Here is a 16125-nt window from a genome sequence, read left to right on the forward strand (position 1 = left end):
CACTTACCTTTAAGAGCTTCACAGTGCCTTTTAATTGCTACAGGAGTCAAATGCAGAAAATTGGGGATCTAAAATAGAGAAATTTAAAGGACAAATTAGCTAAATGTATTAAAAATATAAAGAAGATAATTTTCTCATAAAACTAAATCACAGGCCCAGCAAACCATGTAGTAAATAAAACATGATAGGTTTTTTACAATATTAATTCTATGTCACAGATATTGTCAATTCAAGAAATGAATTTCTTCAAATATAGATTCAGTATCATGTAACTTGTGATGATACTCTGATGTTCTGATGTGTCTTCAGATTATAAAATCTTTCACCTTTTACTTAGTATCTTATGGTGACAATCATATTGGAAAAATAAACATCATTTTTATGGTATTCTTCCTGCCATGAATCTACAGATGTACATATATATCTCTTATAAAACTGAAAGGACTTAAGGACAAGAAGACTCTCATCTAGGGGAAAACACGGTTCATTTTTCATTGCACAACTTTCACTATATGTTTAAGCAGTGGTCCCCAACCTTTTTGGCACCAGGAACCAGTTTCATGGAAGATACTTTTTCCATGGACCAGGGAGAGGGGGACGGTTTCAGGATGATTCAAGCCCATTACATTTATTGTGCACTTTATGTCTATTATTATTACACTGTAATATATGATGAAACAATTATACAACTCACCATAATGCAGAATCAGTGGAAGCCCTGAGCTTGTTTTCCTGAAACTAGACAGGCCCATCTGGGGGTGATGGGAAACAGTGACATCCGAAGTGTGTTGCTTACATCCACTCTACTCCGTAATCTTGTTTTAGCTGCTGTCACTGCAGAAAACCCTGCCTCACAAAGATGAGATGCTGGAAATGGAAGCAGGCTTTTCAGTGCTTTTGTGGCAATCTCAGGATATCCCGTGACTTTAACCCAGAACACATGGAGATTTGAAGTTGTCTCCAACATACTTTTAAGGCCAGTGTCATTTGCGATCTCAAGCAGTTGATCCTCTTCTAGCACGGACAAAGTCGATTCACCTGGCTTATTCACAAATGGATCACGGATCCATTCCTTCCCAGTTCAGGGGTCTTTTGTAGTTGAGAAGTAATGCTTAAACTGTTTTGAAAGCTGAGATAGGTGATCATGTACCAGCTGGGGGAAAGAAGCCCTTGGCTCAGTCTCTTTCAAAATCTCTGCTAATGTTTGAAACATGTCAAAAATCCCAATGTTCACTCGTTGTGCCCATAATTCCAGTTTGGCTTTGAATGCAGCCACTTTTTCTGCTGGCTTGAATACACTTGTCATTCTCCCCTGAGGTGACAGATTGAGTTTGTTGAGCAGGTTGAATATGTCACACAAGTAAGCAAGTTTTGTGACCCATTCTATATCACTGAAATGTGCTGCCAGTGGTGACTGTTTTTCTAAAATAAACCTCTGGAGTGGCTTTGTAACTCCAAAACTCTGGCCAGTGATCTACCTCTATAAAGCCATCTCACTTCTGTGTATAAGAGAAGACATGTGTGCCCTGCGTCCATCTCCTCACAGAGCTGTGCAAACACATGTTAAGAGCATGTACTTTAGCCTGGTTGATAATTTTAAACACATCCTGCAAAACGTTGTTTTTAGTTCAGGTGACATTTTTCAGCTAGCCAGCATTTCTCCACGGACAACACAGTGCATAGACTCACATTCAGAAGTGGCCTCTTTGACCCAAAGAGTGAAACCAGAAAGCCATCCAGTCATGGCAGCCGCATATACCAACACAAAAAGACCGCTTCAGTTTTCCTGATGTGTAATCATTCAGAGACTTGAATAGTTCTGCAGCTGTGGTGTTGGTTGGCAACAAAAGTGCACATAACATATCCTCATGCACATCCTCTTGACAAATGTATCACAAAAAAAAAAAACAAAAAAAAAAACAAGCATTGTTGCCTTGTTGTCAACATCAGTAGACTCGCCAACCTGGATTGCATACCACAGTGACTTATTAATCCTCTCTAACAATTGTGTCTCAATATCCTCTACTGTTTTATCAATTTGTTTAGCTATGGTGCTAGTTGGAAGAGGAACACGTGCCACCTTTTGAACTGCAGTCTCTCCTAAAAGTTCACGGCAAATGTTTTTGGCAGTAGGCAGGATCAACTCTTCACTAATAGTAAAGGGCTTCTTAGCTCTAGCAATGCAGTTAGCCACTAAGAATGATGCTCTCAGTACAGACACATTGATGAAGTGATGCCCTTCAATAATTGCTTCTGTTCTTCATGATCACATTTTTTTCTTTTGAAAAACTTCAAAGGCACGTCTTTTAATGCAGGGTGGTTGGTCTCCAGGTGGCAAAGCAGTTTTGAAGGTTTCATGGCTTCGTTGAATAGCCGGTCACCACATATCATATAAAGCGGGCTTGGAGAATGTGAATCACCTGTTGCAATGAACCCGTAATTTAAGTAGGACTCTTGGTATTTTCTTTTATTAATAAATGCAACTTTCATTTTGTTGGCAGTCTTAGAGTCTTCTGCTGTCTCATCATTAGGTCTTTCCCCCTTTTCAAAGAAGCTCTCCAGCGACATTTGTTATTTACACATTTTTGCTTTGGTTAGCTTGTGGGCTTACCAAAACTGTGACTGAAATAAGAGCGGAGTGCAGAAAAGTGGCGAGGATGGAAGTGGTAAATAAAATAATGGGGGCAGGGGGGAGGGCCATACATGGACTAAAATAAGTGTCAGATTCTGACTTAAAGCCTGCCACCAGATGCAGCTTAATTGTCACTTGCCAGTCACTGATAGGGTTTTGATATGAGTCTGCAAGCAATTGATTTATTATGGTCTCTGTGCAGTCAGACCTCTCTGCTAATGATGATCTGTATTTGTAGCCACTCCCCAGTGCTAGCATCACTGCCTCAGCTCCACCTCAAATCATCAGGCATTATTCTCTTAAGGAGCACGAGACCTAGATCTCTCACATGCACAGTTTACAGTAGGGTTCGGGCTCCTATGAGAACCTAATGTCAACGCTGATCTGACAGGAGGCAGAGCTCAGGCAGTGATGCGAGCGATAGGGAGCGGCTGTAAATACAGATGAAGCTTCACTTGCTCCCTGCTGCTCACCTCCTGCTGAGTAGCCCAGTTCCTAACAAGCCACAGACTGCTAGGTTGGGGACCACAGTGTTAAAGAACACCATCTAAGATATGCGTTCCCAGACTCAGCATTTATATTTTCTTTTTAAAACCTATAGTTCATAAATCACTGTAGATTCTATCAAATGAAGCGTTTACTGTAACCTATTTTGCTTCAAGAAATATAAAGAAGGAAAATTTGGTGGATTATAATGATACTACTAAATAACCTATCTTTCTGGACAGAAAGTTTTAAAATTCCTTTTCACCTCCCAATTCTCATTCTCAAATTAGGTGATTTCACTTTTCTTAGTTCTACTGGAAAGATACACACAGGACTCACTAATTACATTCTTAAATGCTTAGGATTCTTCGAGTCTTCTTTACCATGGATAATCAAAATACAATATTCATTGTGACCTGGACAAATTTTTAAGTTAAAATAGGATAAGCTGCTAGATACCAAGCCTTGAAGTAAAGGAGAGTGGAAGGGGGGGAAGATCAGCATTTATTTAGCCAATGAATCAACAACTTATCTTACCTTTAAGAGTTCTAGGTTTCCCTCCTTTGCCATGGGCACACCCTGTTTTACTGGATAACCCATTCTAACAGGAAGAGGGACTGCAGAAGGTTTAAATGGCGCTGCGGCAGGGTAAACGCTAGGCCAGTCCTGGTCAACAGCCATTTTTTCTGTCCTAGGAGGTAGTGCCTAAAAAACATAAAATAGTTTCATACTTTAAATGGAAATATTCTTTAATTTTGATGCAAAAAAGCAATTACAAGAAGTTAAAGCAGAACTGCAACTTATGTCGAATCTAACCTCTCACAAAGCTGCTGTTGTTAAAATGAAAAAACACTAAATCTATGTAAATATCTCTGCATGCTCTCCTCAGACCCTCTGGCAAGGATCCCCTTTCCTTTTACATCTCCTTCGCTAAAAATTTCGCTATTTATTTAACTAGACTTTTAGCAAAATTTTTACATTTTATTTATGAAGGAGTGAGTTAATATATTTTTGAAATAATCTCTAAAACTGCTTTGATGGAAGTCAATATATGAGAGGACATTAAAAACTTGGAAATAGGAATATGGAAAATAAAGCATAGGAACATGGAAATAAGTAAATTAGGGCTAAACTGATTGAATAAATACATAATGAGAAATTATATGTCTCCTAGGCTCAGAGACAAACTGGTACTTGATAGTTTAGTCAATCATTTTTTTAATTGTAATAAATAGGAAGGGAAGACCAGCATACAAAAGTAGGGTTTAAAGTAGCAACATTCAGCAATGCCCATCTGAGCAATATCAAAACCAGTATTGTATATGTCTTAGAAGCAGGTAATATTCCTGTGAAAATGATTGGTCTAAATGATTATAATTTGGTATCATTTAACTTCCAACTAATATGGCTTTGTTCTGACTCCATGCTCACCAACTGACCTTATAATTTGGATTTCTCCATAGAGATGCCCACAGGGTGAGACTAAACTGGTTAGATTCATGCATACATCCCAGGCTGCAAGGCTTTTAAAGCCATCATCAAAAATAGTTCTATATTCTGATTTATACACCTGTTTCCTGGGAGTATGTGAGTGAGCCCACTTTCTCAAAGATGATCTATTCTTTGAGTATTCACCAAAAAAAAACAGTTAAAGATTAACCCCTGCCAGGGCTGGAGCCTGTAAACATGACCTTGTAAAGCTTTCTCTGACAGCACCCTTTTGCCTCATAATGAACACGTGCCTCACGTTAGAACTTCAGGAACCATTAAGGTAGTATATAGTGAAGTATAAATATTGTTTACCTTTCTTTTCGACTGCCTTTCAGTTTTGGATGTTCTTTCTGTTGTACCCAAAAGACAACATGTTAGTTATAGAGAATTTTACAACATATAGTTCTTCAAAACCATTCATGATCCCATTATTCTAGTATTAATACAACTTAAGGTATTTGGTGACACAAAAATGAAACAGTAACCCATTTCGTGTAAGCTCAAGGAGTAAAACCATCTTAAGGAAAACAAAAAATTAGAAGTAGCTAAGAGAATTCTCTAGTTATTTAAATATAAAGTTTATTGTGATTGCTGATATAATGAACTCATTATCTAAAGAAATATTTTCAATAAATTTTAAGGTTCACTTAAATAAACTCACTCTCCCAAGTTAAAATATCTAGTTAGAAATGAAGTATCTTGAATCTTTAAAGATACTTGGTTTGAAATGTTCTAACTATACATACACTTGTTCATATCTGGAATTGCTCTATTCTTTCTACCAAAAAAACTCCTTCAGTTTTTCCTTCCCTATTGCATATTAGAATTGCCAATGCGACAGTAATATAAATAACAAAAATCACAGCCATTCCTAATAAATCACACACTACTGTAGAAGAGGGTAGATTACTTACCAGTAAATACGTTTTAAAATATTATATAACCTTATGCCTTTCTAAATAAACGCTTTACTATACTAAAATAACAAGAGATACATTTACTGAGCACTTTCACATGCAGATACTGTGCTAAATGTTTTTTGTTATTACCTCATCTAATCTTATTCATTACAACGAATATAAGTACTATTATTATCCTTATTTAGAAGTCAGTTACAGTCAAGAAAACTAAGAAGCAAGGATTAAGGTGACATTAGCATAGTGTACACAGCTCATCATACTGGAAACCACTATCTCTACCTTCACCTCCCTTTAAAAGGCTCCGCTGTTACACTGAACTTCCAGTACCAGGCGTTTTAGTCTTTCTCTGAACTTTCTGTTCTCTCTGCTTGGAATGTGCTTTCCTCCCATCTGCCTAGCTCCTGCCCCCCACATACATACCATTTCTTCATCTGACAAATTCCTATTTATCCTGCAATATTCATTCATTCATTAAAAAGTCATTTGATACTGCATACCAGAAAATAAGAAGGCAGCAATGAACCAGACATAATCTTTACTTTGACAGAATGTAGAGTCTGTCAAATAAGACAAGTTTTTAACAAGTAATTTCAATAAACGGTGATACGTATTATGGACACATAGAGCAGGGAACTGAACCTCGTCAACTAGTTGATGTGACAGTTTATCTTAGGTGTCAACTTGACTGGATTAAAGGATACCTCCGTAGCTGGTAAAGCATTACTTCTGGGTATGTCTGTGAGGGTGTTTCCAAAGGAGAATGCTGTATGAGTTGGCAGACTGAGTGGGGAAGACCTGCTCTCATTGTGGATGGGCACTGTCCAATCAGTTGGGGGCCCAGATAGAACAAAAGGCAGAGGAAAGGAGAATTCACTCTCTTTCTCCTGGAGTGGGGACACTCTTCTTCTACCCTTGGACACCAGAACTCCAGGTTCTCCAGCCTTTGGACTCTAGGATTTACACTAGCACCACAACCCACCCCACCCACTCCTGACTTCCCCACTGGGCACTGGGGCTCTCAGGCCTTCGGCCTAGGGACTGAGAGTTACACCATCAGCTTCCTTGGTTCTGAAGGCTTCAGACTTGAAGTCAACCATGCAACAGAATCTCTGGGTCTCTCACTTACAGATGACTTATCAAGGGACTTCTCAGCTTCCATAATCATGTGAACCAATTCTCCTAATAAATGCCCTCTGATATATTTGTGTATCTCTATCTACATCTGTATCTATTCTACTGGTTCTGTCTGTCTGGAGAACCCTGACTAATACAGTGGGGGGGAAATCTCCTGAAGATATTAACCTTAAGCTAAAACCTGAAGGATGAGCACCTACCTTACCGAGCCATGGAGACAGGTAGGTAAGAAAAAGAGTTTCAGGAGAGCAAGAGAACACAGAAAATCAAAGTAAATGCACAAATTCCCTATGGCTGAAATTTAAGAGTAGAACACAGAGTCACTGAAACAAGAGGCAAACAATACTTAATAGGCTTCTCAACTATACTACATCCTTGGCAGAGCTCTTGATTTCCTTCTTCCAGTCTTCCCAATCCCTGTAAATGGTATTGCCATTCATCCAACTGCTTCGGACAAAAATCTCATAGGCTTTTTTGAGACTTGTCCTCAGGCCCCACATCAAATCCATCAGTAAGTCCTATCATCTCTACCTTCAAAATATATCCCAAATCCAACCACACCACCTTCTCCGCTATTCACCCAATCCAAGTCACCATCACCTCATTTGGACTCCTGCAACAGCCTCCACACGCTTCTCTGGTTCCACTCTTACCCCAATAAAGTTAGTTCTCCACATACTAGCCAGTGATCTTTTGAAAGTGTAAATCACCTTATATCACTTCCATGCCCTGTTCAAAGCCTTCCAATGTGATCCCAAACTCAGAATAAAATCCAAGCCAAAAATCCAAACAGAATGCCTACAAGCCCTTATAAAATCAGGCCATGACTTAACTCTATGACGTCTTATACTATTACTCTCTCCTTTGCTCAGCTCTAGCCACGCTGGCCTTCTTTCTGTTCCTTGATCACACCCCTAAGCTTGTTCTCACTTTTGGGCCTTTGCACTTGCAGTTCCCTATGACAACAGTGCTCTTCCCCTAGATCTTTGCAGGGCTCTGGGCTCTGCTCAAATGTCACTTCCTCAGAGAGATCTTTCCTGACTACCTTATCTTATCCTACCCTATGGCCACTACTCCCCCAATCCATCATTCTCAATACTCTGTTTTATTTTTCTTCATAGCACTAAACACTACCTGACATTTTGTTTAGTTCTTCACTTGTTTATACTCTGGTTTCCTAAAAGAATGGAAACCTCATGAGATTAGAGACCTTGCTGTATATCCTTAGTGTCTACACTGCCTAGCATATAGTGAGAGTTAAGCATTTGTAGGATGAAAGAATGAATGAAAAATAAAAAATAAACAAGTGTTAAGACTAGGAAGAGCCACTATGAACCTTTAAGGAATTTATAATTTATCTTAAAACAGTGGAAACCATTTACAGATTTTGAACAAGGGAGTAGCAAGACAAGATCTGCATCTTGAACACCTCATTCTGGCTGTTGTGAGAATTCAATTCAGGAGAGCAAGGGGGAAATAGGAAACAGGAAACTATTGCAGAAATGAGGGATGGTGGCCTAGACTGGGCTGCTGATAGTATGAAGAGAGTAAGTTGGAGATATTACAGGAAGCAGCACAGACAGGACCTGCTGATACACTGAGGTGCCCACCCCTTGGCTGAGCCTTTCCACACTCTTGCCAGCTCCTCAACGCTGCCCTGTCACTCTTCACACTTCTATTACAGCGCCTCTCACTCTACACAGTACTTCACCGTTGAAAAATCTGTCTTTTCCACTAGACTTCTCCGTGGCAAACACACTATCAAGCATCCCCATAACCTGTTACATGAAGGTCACCCCATTTGCCGGCTCAGAATTCAGAGCTGCAGGTTGTTCTGGCACAGCCACGTGCCTCTTTCAATGTTCACGAAAATCCATGGTTCAACACTGCCCGATAATCACTACTGAGCGCCAGCAACTGAGAGAACCCCAGCAGGAGCAGTTCCCGGGGGAGGGAAGGGGCAAGCTTTCTGAGCAAGGGCCCAGAGGGCCCAGAGGGGAAACCAGCGACTGGCAGCAAGGGGACGCGGGTGCACAGGACAGAGCGACATCCGCAGCTTTCCTACTGGCGGGCCAGCAACAAGCTGCCAGAGGACGTACCGGCCTCCCCAGGGCGGCGCTGGCTCAGCCACCGCCGCAGCCATCGTGGGGCCGGTCTTCCGCCCTCGCACCGCCCCCACAGCCCGGAGGCGACGAGACAGACACTCACGCGGGCTACGAGTGGCCGCGGACACGGTGGTGGAGAACGCACGCAGGGTCCTGGCTCCCGGCTGCAAGGCCAGCCACGCCACGAGAGCGGCGGCCGCCATGGCTGCGCGGACGGCGAGCCGCGGGGGACAAACGTGTTCGGCGCCAAGGGGGCGGGGCTGGGGGCGCGGGCTCACCGGCTCTCGCCCCGCCCCTAGGATGGAGAAACAGGAACCACGTGGGTCTGCAAACTGAGCGCGGAATCTAATGTGCAGGAAGCTACCCCCAAAATAGGAAAAAATAATGACACGAAAACAAAAAGGACCTTTAGAAATTGAATCAGTGAGTTCCAAGACAATTGCAAAGGAGGACCATAAGGGATGGGGGAAATGTGGCTCACAGAGGTCTGCGTCCAACCTCACGTGGCCGAGGAGTTAGGCCGTCTACCCCAGGGCCCTGATTCTTTGCGATTGCTACTTTTCTACGTTTATTTGGATTAAAGAAATCCTAAACTGGTACAAATGATATACACCAAGGGGAGAGACGCAGTATTCCTGTAGTAGTTAAAAGGATAGTCCCTTGAGCCAGACTGCTAACGTTTGAAACTTCACCATTTCCAGAATGTGTGATCTTAAGCAAGTCAATGCCTGTAATCCTAGCACTCTGGGAGGCCGAGGCGGGAGGATCGCTTGAGCTCAGGAGTCCAAGACCAGCCTGAGCCTGAGCCTGAGCCTGAGCCTGAGCCTGAGCCTGAGCCTGAGCCAGAGCCAGAGCGAGACCCCCGCCTCTACTATAATAAAAACAGAAAAATTAGCTGGGGGCGCACCTGTCATCCCAGCCACTCAGGAGACTGAGGCAAGAGGATAGCTTGAGCTCAGTAGTTTGAGGTTGCAGTGAGCTACAATGATGCCACTGCACTCTACCCAGGGTGACAGAGCAAGACTCTGTGTCCAAAAAAACCAAAAAACCCACAAAACTCTGGGTACTGCATAGACATACAGTGAACATTGTGTGCACGTAGCCTATAACTTAATGATTTGGTTAGCTTGTTCATGGTTAGGTTAGAATTACAAAAAGTCAGAACTCATCAGGAGCTAGAAAATAATGTTTATCCTTTAATGAACTCTCTTCTCTTATTTTCTACCCTAGAATGGATTAACATACAACTGTTAATAAAATTATCCCTATTTTTTAAATCAGAGTACAAAATTATACTAACAAGAACAACTGGGAATAAACACAACTGACTTTCAGTAAGCATACAACTAGTAGAGCAGAGGTACGCAGGTGTCCCAGAGTATTCTAGCTGTGAGTATTCAGTGTGCCTTGGGCATCATTCAGTAAGGAGGGGGATAAATGGCATGAGATGAACAAGAATTTGTAATAATCACCATCCTCACCTTTTCTGGACTCTTCCCATCCCATTATGTCTCCAAAGCAGAAGCATTGTGTATTAGTTTCCTAGGGCTGCTGTAACAAGTTCCACAGAATGGGTGACTTAAAACAACAGAAATTTATTCTCTTATAGTTCCAGAGTCTAGAAGTCAAATTCAGGTGACTGCAGTGTTAGTTCCTTCTAGAGGTTCTGAGGGAGAATCTGTTCCATGCCTCTCTTCTAGCTTTTGATGGTTGCTGCCAATCCTTGGTGTTCCTTGGCTAGTAGATGCATCACATCAACTTCTGCTTCCGTCCTCACATGGTGTTTTCTCCTTTCTTCTAACTATTCTTAAGATTAAAATCATAGCCTTTTTGGTCAGATGAATATGGGGTTGAATCCAGGATCTGCTTCTTTGTGATGTTGGGCAAATCCACCTAACCCCTCTGAATTTCAATTTCAAGGAAAATGGGAACAATATCTTTCTCAGGACAGTTATAATTAAGCATGTATAATTAATTAAACATGTTTCAGAAGGCATAATATAAATGGTGGTCATTAGAATTAAGCTAAGGGTCAATGCAATAACCTCTTTTTCTCTGTCAAGTCTGTATATTTTAGTAAAGGGCAAGCCCTATACCATAGAAATTTAGGGGCAAAAGGAATATGATTATATTCAGAGACTTCTTAATTTCTGAGCAAGATGTTAAGAGACTTAAGTTTCCATTCTACTTTGTTATGGTTTCTGTCTTTTGTTTTACTCTCTCCCTAAGACTAAAGTGGATAGATGGCCCGAGGTAGAGGAGCCAGAAAAATACTTCTTATTGTTTTCCCTGACATCCTACACAGTAAATTTTATTCTATATTAAAAGTTAAAAACTCATTTGCAATGCTATCAATAGGCAATGATATCTGTTTTGTGCTGTGTAAAGAGTAAAGCACTTACAATCTTGCACATAGGGGTTGCTGAGAATTACATATATTTTAAATTGGGAAGGACCTTAGAGGTGCAATCATTCATTCATTCATGATAAAAATCATTTATTCAAGCTTAATGACCAAATAATGCAACATATCATAGAAGCCAGGCTATCTACACTTTAGAAGGCCTTGTGCTTGGCTTAATGCTCTGCTGTCCCTGTCTTAAAATTCTTAATAATTTTTTTTTTTTTTTTTTTTTTAGAGATGGTGTTTTGCTCTGTTGTCCAAGCTAAAGTGCAGTGGAATGATCATAGCCCATTGCAGCCTTGAACTCCTGGGCTGAAGCTGTCCTCCCACCTCAGCCTCCCAAGTAGCTGGTACCACAGGCTTGCGTCACTATTCCTGGCTAAAAATTCTTAATAATTTTTGAATGAGGAGTTCTGCATTTTCAGTTTGCCCTGAATCTTACAAATTATGTAGCCAATCCTATGTAGAACAATTTTAAAGATTAAGCTTTTTTACAGTAGGCTTTTACTATATTTAAAACCAGGATTAATCCAATGAAATCTACTTTTTCTTTAATTTTTTTTCTTTTTGTAGAGATGGGGTCTCCTTCTGTTGCCTAGGCTGGGCTCAAACTCCTAGCCTCAAGTGATCCTCCCGCCTTGGCCTTCTGAAGTGCTGGGATTACAGGTGTGAGCCACCGTGCCTGGCAGAGAGGTACTTTTAATCAGAACTAACATCTTTATAAAAAGTGGGTGAACAAATTATGTCTATTCACGAGTATGGTAGGCAGCATGCAAATATCAGGTCTGAGGATTGACCTTGCAACCTAAATGTCCCTCAAAACAGTATTGGTTTCTAGAATCTAAAGAGGGCTTCCAGAAAAAAAAAAGATAAAAAAGAAAAAAAACAATATTGGTTAGACATATTACTGTGTATTAATATAGAGTACTAAGGTACATGGGTTTTAATCCTGGTTGAACATTAGAATCATCTCAGGAGATTTTTAAAAACAATTGTCTAGACCTTCTCCCTAATTGAGAAATTGAACCATTGGTCTAGGTGTGTTTGGAGCTTTGGCTTGGGGGGGGGGTTGTTTGTTTGCTTGTTTTGTTTTTTGTTTACTTCTTAAGTTCCACAAGTGAGTTGAATATTCAGGCAGGATTAAGAACCACTGATATCAGCCTTAAAAAGGATTAAGTGGATATAAATCTATTAGCACAGAAAATTGTCCACAATATATGGTTTTTTGAAATGCAGGTTATAAGGCACTTATGGGTTATTTAATCCCATTTGTGTAAAATATTTTTTATATGCAATACAAGTTCTGGAAGGGTAAACAGTAAATTTTAAGAAGTGGATATGGGGATAGAGGTGAGACTCCTAAAGACTACACTTTCCACATGTTTGTACTTGTATTTTTACACCAAGAATGCAGCTTTTAAAAAAATTAAATGAGAATGCAGTATTTTTAAAGTCAGTAAAAGCTTCACATTTTTATTTTCACTTAGGAAAAAAATGTGATATGTCTTTGATTTATGCCTTCCAGCTATTTATAACATGAATATTTAGAATTTGTACCAGGTTCACTGAAATTTTGGTAAATTGAAACTTTACTATATAAAATATTTTCACAACCTTTGTCCCCTTTGAAATAGTCACATGCCATATAGTGACATTTCATTCAGTCACCAACCACACATGACAGTGATCACATAAGATTATGATGGAACTAAAAAATTCCTATTGCCTAACGATGCAGCCGTTGTAACATTGTAGTGCAATTATTTAATTTTTGAATAAATTTACTGTAGCCTAAGTGTACAATGTTTAAAACTCTACAGTGGTGCACAGTAATGTCCTAGGCCTTCACATTCACTCACCACTCACTCACTGACTCACCCAGAGCAACTTTCAGCCCTATAAGCTCTATTTATGGTAAGTATAAGTGCCCTATGCAGATACACTGTTTTTTTTCTTTTACACAGTAGTTTTACTATGCCTTTTTTGTGTTTAGATATGTTTAGATGCACACTTAATATGTGTTACACCTGCCTACAGTACTCAGCACAGTAACATGTTGTACAGGTCTGTAGTCTAGAAGTGATAGGCTGTACCGTATAGCCTAGATGTATAGGAAGCTATACCACCTAGGTTTATGTAAGTACTCTATGATGTTAGCACAAGGACAAAATCACCTAACAATGTATAATATTTCTCAGAACACATCCCCATTGTTAAGCAAGGCATAAATGTAGTTGGATTTATTCCTATTTTCCAGATAAGAAAACAAAGAGTTAAGCCACTTGACTCTGCTCTTAGGAGAATTGAGACTCAAATCCACATCTGATTCCAAGTTGAATGTTCTTTTACTGTACATCACCACCTTCTTGATAGCTTATGCTACACAGCATTTCCGCAGACAGGGGTCACTGTACACCAAGAAAACATTGACTGGGTACTGTAACCTTCCAGAAGCATTCAAAGTGGGAATAATCGTTGCTTAACAATGTCAAGAGATGCTGCCTGGGTCTATTCATGTCCAATTTACTGACGGTGAGGGCTAAAATGCTTTTCTTGATTTTTTGGTTTCTTGGGATACAAAAATGTTAAAGACAAATTATTTCTACCCTTGCATGTATTCTTATTATTTAAGGCCTTTGGAAGTAAAGTATCTAATTGTGGCATGTTTCATATCCCTCATCCAATCATCGGCAATTGCTCTGTGCTTTACTTTCAACGATGTCCTAAATCTGACCTCTTCACCCCTTCTCTACCACCTTGGTCCAGGCCACCTTTTCTCTCATTCGATTACTGTAACAGCTTCCTACTTGCCTGTCTGGGCTCTGCTTCTCTTTTTCTCCCTACCATCAGGTCTCCACCCAGCATTCAAGTGACATTTTCAAAGTGTAGGTCAGTTAAGGCATTCCTCTCCCCATATGGAATCAAGTCTGGAGTCCTTGCTTTGGCTTACAAGTTTGATCAGCTTGACCAATTTTCTGGCTACTTCTCCAAACCCATCTCCTACCAGTCTCCCCCTGGGCTCACTCTGTTCCGTCCACACTAGTCTCCTCTGCTATTCACATATCACACCCACCCCCACCCCAGGCCCTTTGCATTTGCAGTTCTCTGTGCCTAGAACACTTTCCCAGATATCTGCACTGATGCTCACTCTCTGCACTCAGATCTCTGGCCAATTGCTCCCTCCTTGCCGAGGTCTTCCTTTACCACCCAGCATATACAAAATAGTACCTCCTGCACTCTCTTATATATATATATACACACACCCACACACACACACATATATATATATACACACACATATACATATATATTTTTTGTTTGTTTGTTTTTTTTGAGGCAGAATTTCACTCGGTTGCCCAGGCTAGAGTGTCGTGGCGTCAGCCTAGCTCACAGCAACCTCAAACTCCTGGGCTCAAGTGATCCTCCTGCCTCAGCCTCTCGAGTAGCTGGGACTACAGGCATGCGCCACCATGCCTGGCTAATTTTTTCTAAATATTTTTAGTTGTCCAGTTAATTTCTTTCTATTTTTTAGTAGAGACAGGGTCTCGCTCTTGCTCAGGCTGGTCTCGAACTCCTGACCTTGAGTGATCCTCCTGCCTCGGCCTCCCAGAGTGCTAGGATTACAGGTGTGAGCCACCACGCCTAGCCCGCCCCTCCTGCACTCTCTATCCCCTGAATCATGCTTTCTTTGCAGCATCTCTGACATTTTTAAAATACGCATTTAAATATATGTGCATATGTTTAGCAATTATGGGTGAATGAATCTATCTTCCATTTATACTTTTAAGTCTTTTATTTTTTTTGCAATGTATTAACCCAATGGCAAAGGGTGAGCTTGACTCTATGCTATTGGAGACCTCGCCGACAGAAAGAAGAAATGGACTTCTCCATCAACACCACATCATCTTTTGAGAAAGTAATTATTATTTGGGACAGAGTCTCCGTCTATCGCCCGGGCTAGAGTGCAGTGGTGTCAGTGTAGCTCACTGCAACCTCAGACTCCTGGGCTCAAGTGATTCTCATGCCTCAGCCTTCTGAGAAGCTGGGACTACAGGCACACACCACCACACCTGGCTTCTTTTTTCTATTTTTTTGTAGAGATGGGGTCTCGCTCTTGCTCGGGCTGTTTTCGAACTCCTGACCTCAAGCAATCCACCCGCTTTAGCCCCCCAGAGTGCTAGGATTTCAGGGATGAGCCACCACACCTGGCCAAAATAATTATTTTAATTGACAAATAATTGTGTATATTAATATTTCATCTTTATTACAATATTAAACCCTACCTTTTATGCTAATTTCCAGTGCAGGACAACCACAGAGCTGCAGATGTGCTCTTCCTCATTCCAGTTTCTATGGGGGAGAATAAGCACTGAGAGGAGGGGAAACAAAGCCATTTCTTGGAGGCTGAAGAGGCCACACCCCCTCTGTAGCAGGAGGTGTCACAGGGTCATGAACCTTCCCTTCCTCCCTTTCCTCCAGGACTTCTTTGGGTCATAGAGCTGAGGAGGAGGGATTTGGAGGCAGGTGTTCCCTAATGTTGCAAGGCTTCTTCTAATTTGAAGAATACCAGGCTCAGAGAAAACGGTAGCAGGCTCTTGAGGCTAATTCTAGACTGAAGTTAACGATGCAGCTCTGTGTTCTCCGTGAACCCTGTTTATTGTGCTGGATAAAGAATCAAAGAGTGGATTTGTTTTCTTGTACTAAGCACTTCGAATACTCTTAATCTTAGATAACTAATAGCAGTCCTATGAGGTAGGTATTGTCATCTCCAGTTTTTAGATGAGAGAATCAGGAGGCATTAAGGTTCCAGAAGAAAATGAATGGCACACTCAGAAGGTTTAGCTGAAGAAAGAGGACTTCTACTGAGGTGGGGACAGGGGGCAGGGGACTGACAAAGGATGGTGGAGCACCCAGGGAACTGACAAGGGAAGGGAGCCGGAGTCTTGGAGGAGG

At 40.9% G+C, this 16125-nt stretch overlaps 1 protein-coding gene across 2 annotated transcripts in view; it reads right to left on the bottom strand.

The window, feature by feature from the left end:
* The window catches only part of MRPS35 (mitochondrial ribosomal protein S35), a 36511-nt gene extending 27515 nt beyond the window's left edge, over positions 1-8996 (bottom strand). Inside the window, exons 1-4 of one of the 2 annotated variants that reach the window (XM_045554124.1) lie at positions 8872-8996; positions 4922-4959; positions 3656-3823; positions 8-68 (exon numbers count right to left, since the gene is read on the bottom strand). In XM_045554124.1, coding sequence (XP_045410080.1) covers positions 8-68; positions 3656-3823; positions 4922-4959; positions 8872-8971 — 367 coding nt within the window. In that variant the 5' untranslated portion in view covers positions 8972-8996. The remainder of the gene's footprint in view (positions 1-7; positions 69-3655; positions 3824-4921; positions 4960-8871) is intronic. The other variant, XM_045554125.1, reaches the window with a different exon arrangement.
* Between the last annotated feature and the right edge of the window lie 7129 nt (positions 8997-16125).

This window comes from Lemur catta, chromosome 6 (genome assembly GCF_020740605.2).
Source record: "Lemur catta isolate mLemCat1 chromosome 6, mLemCat1.pri, whole genome shotgun sequence".
Classification (NCBI taxonomy): Eukaryota; Metazoa; Chordata; class Mammalia; order Primates; family Lemuridae; genus Lemur; species Lemur catta.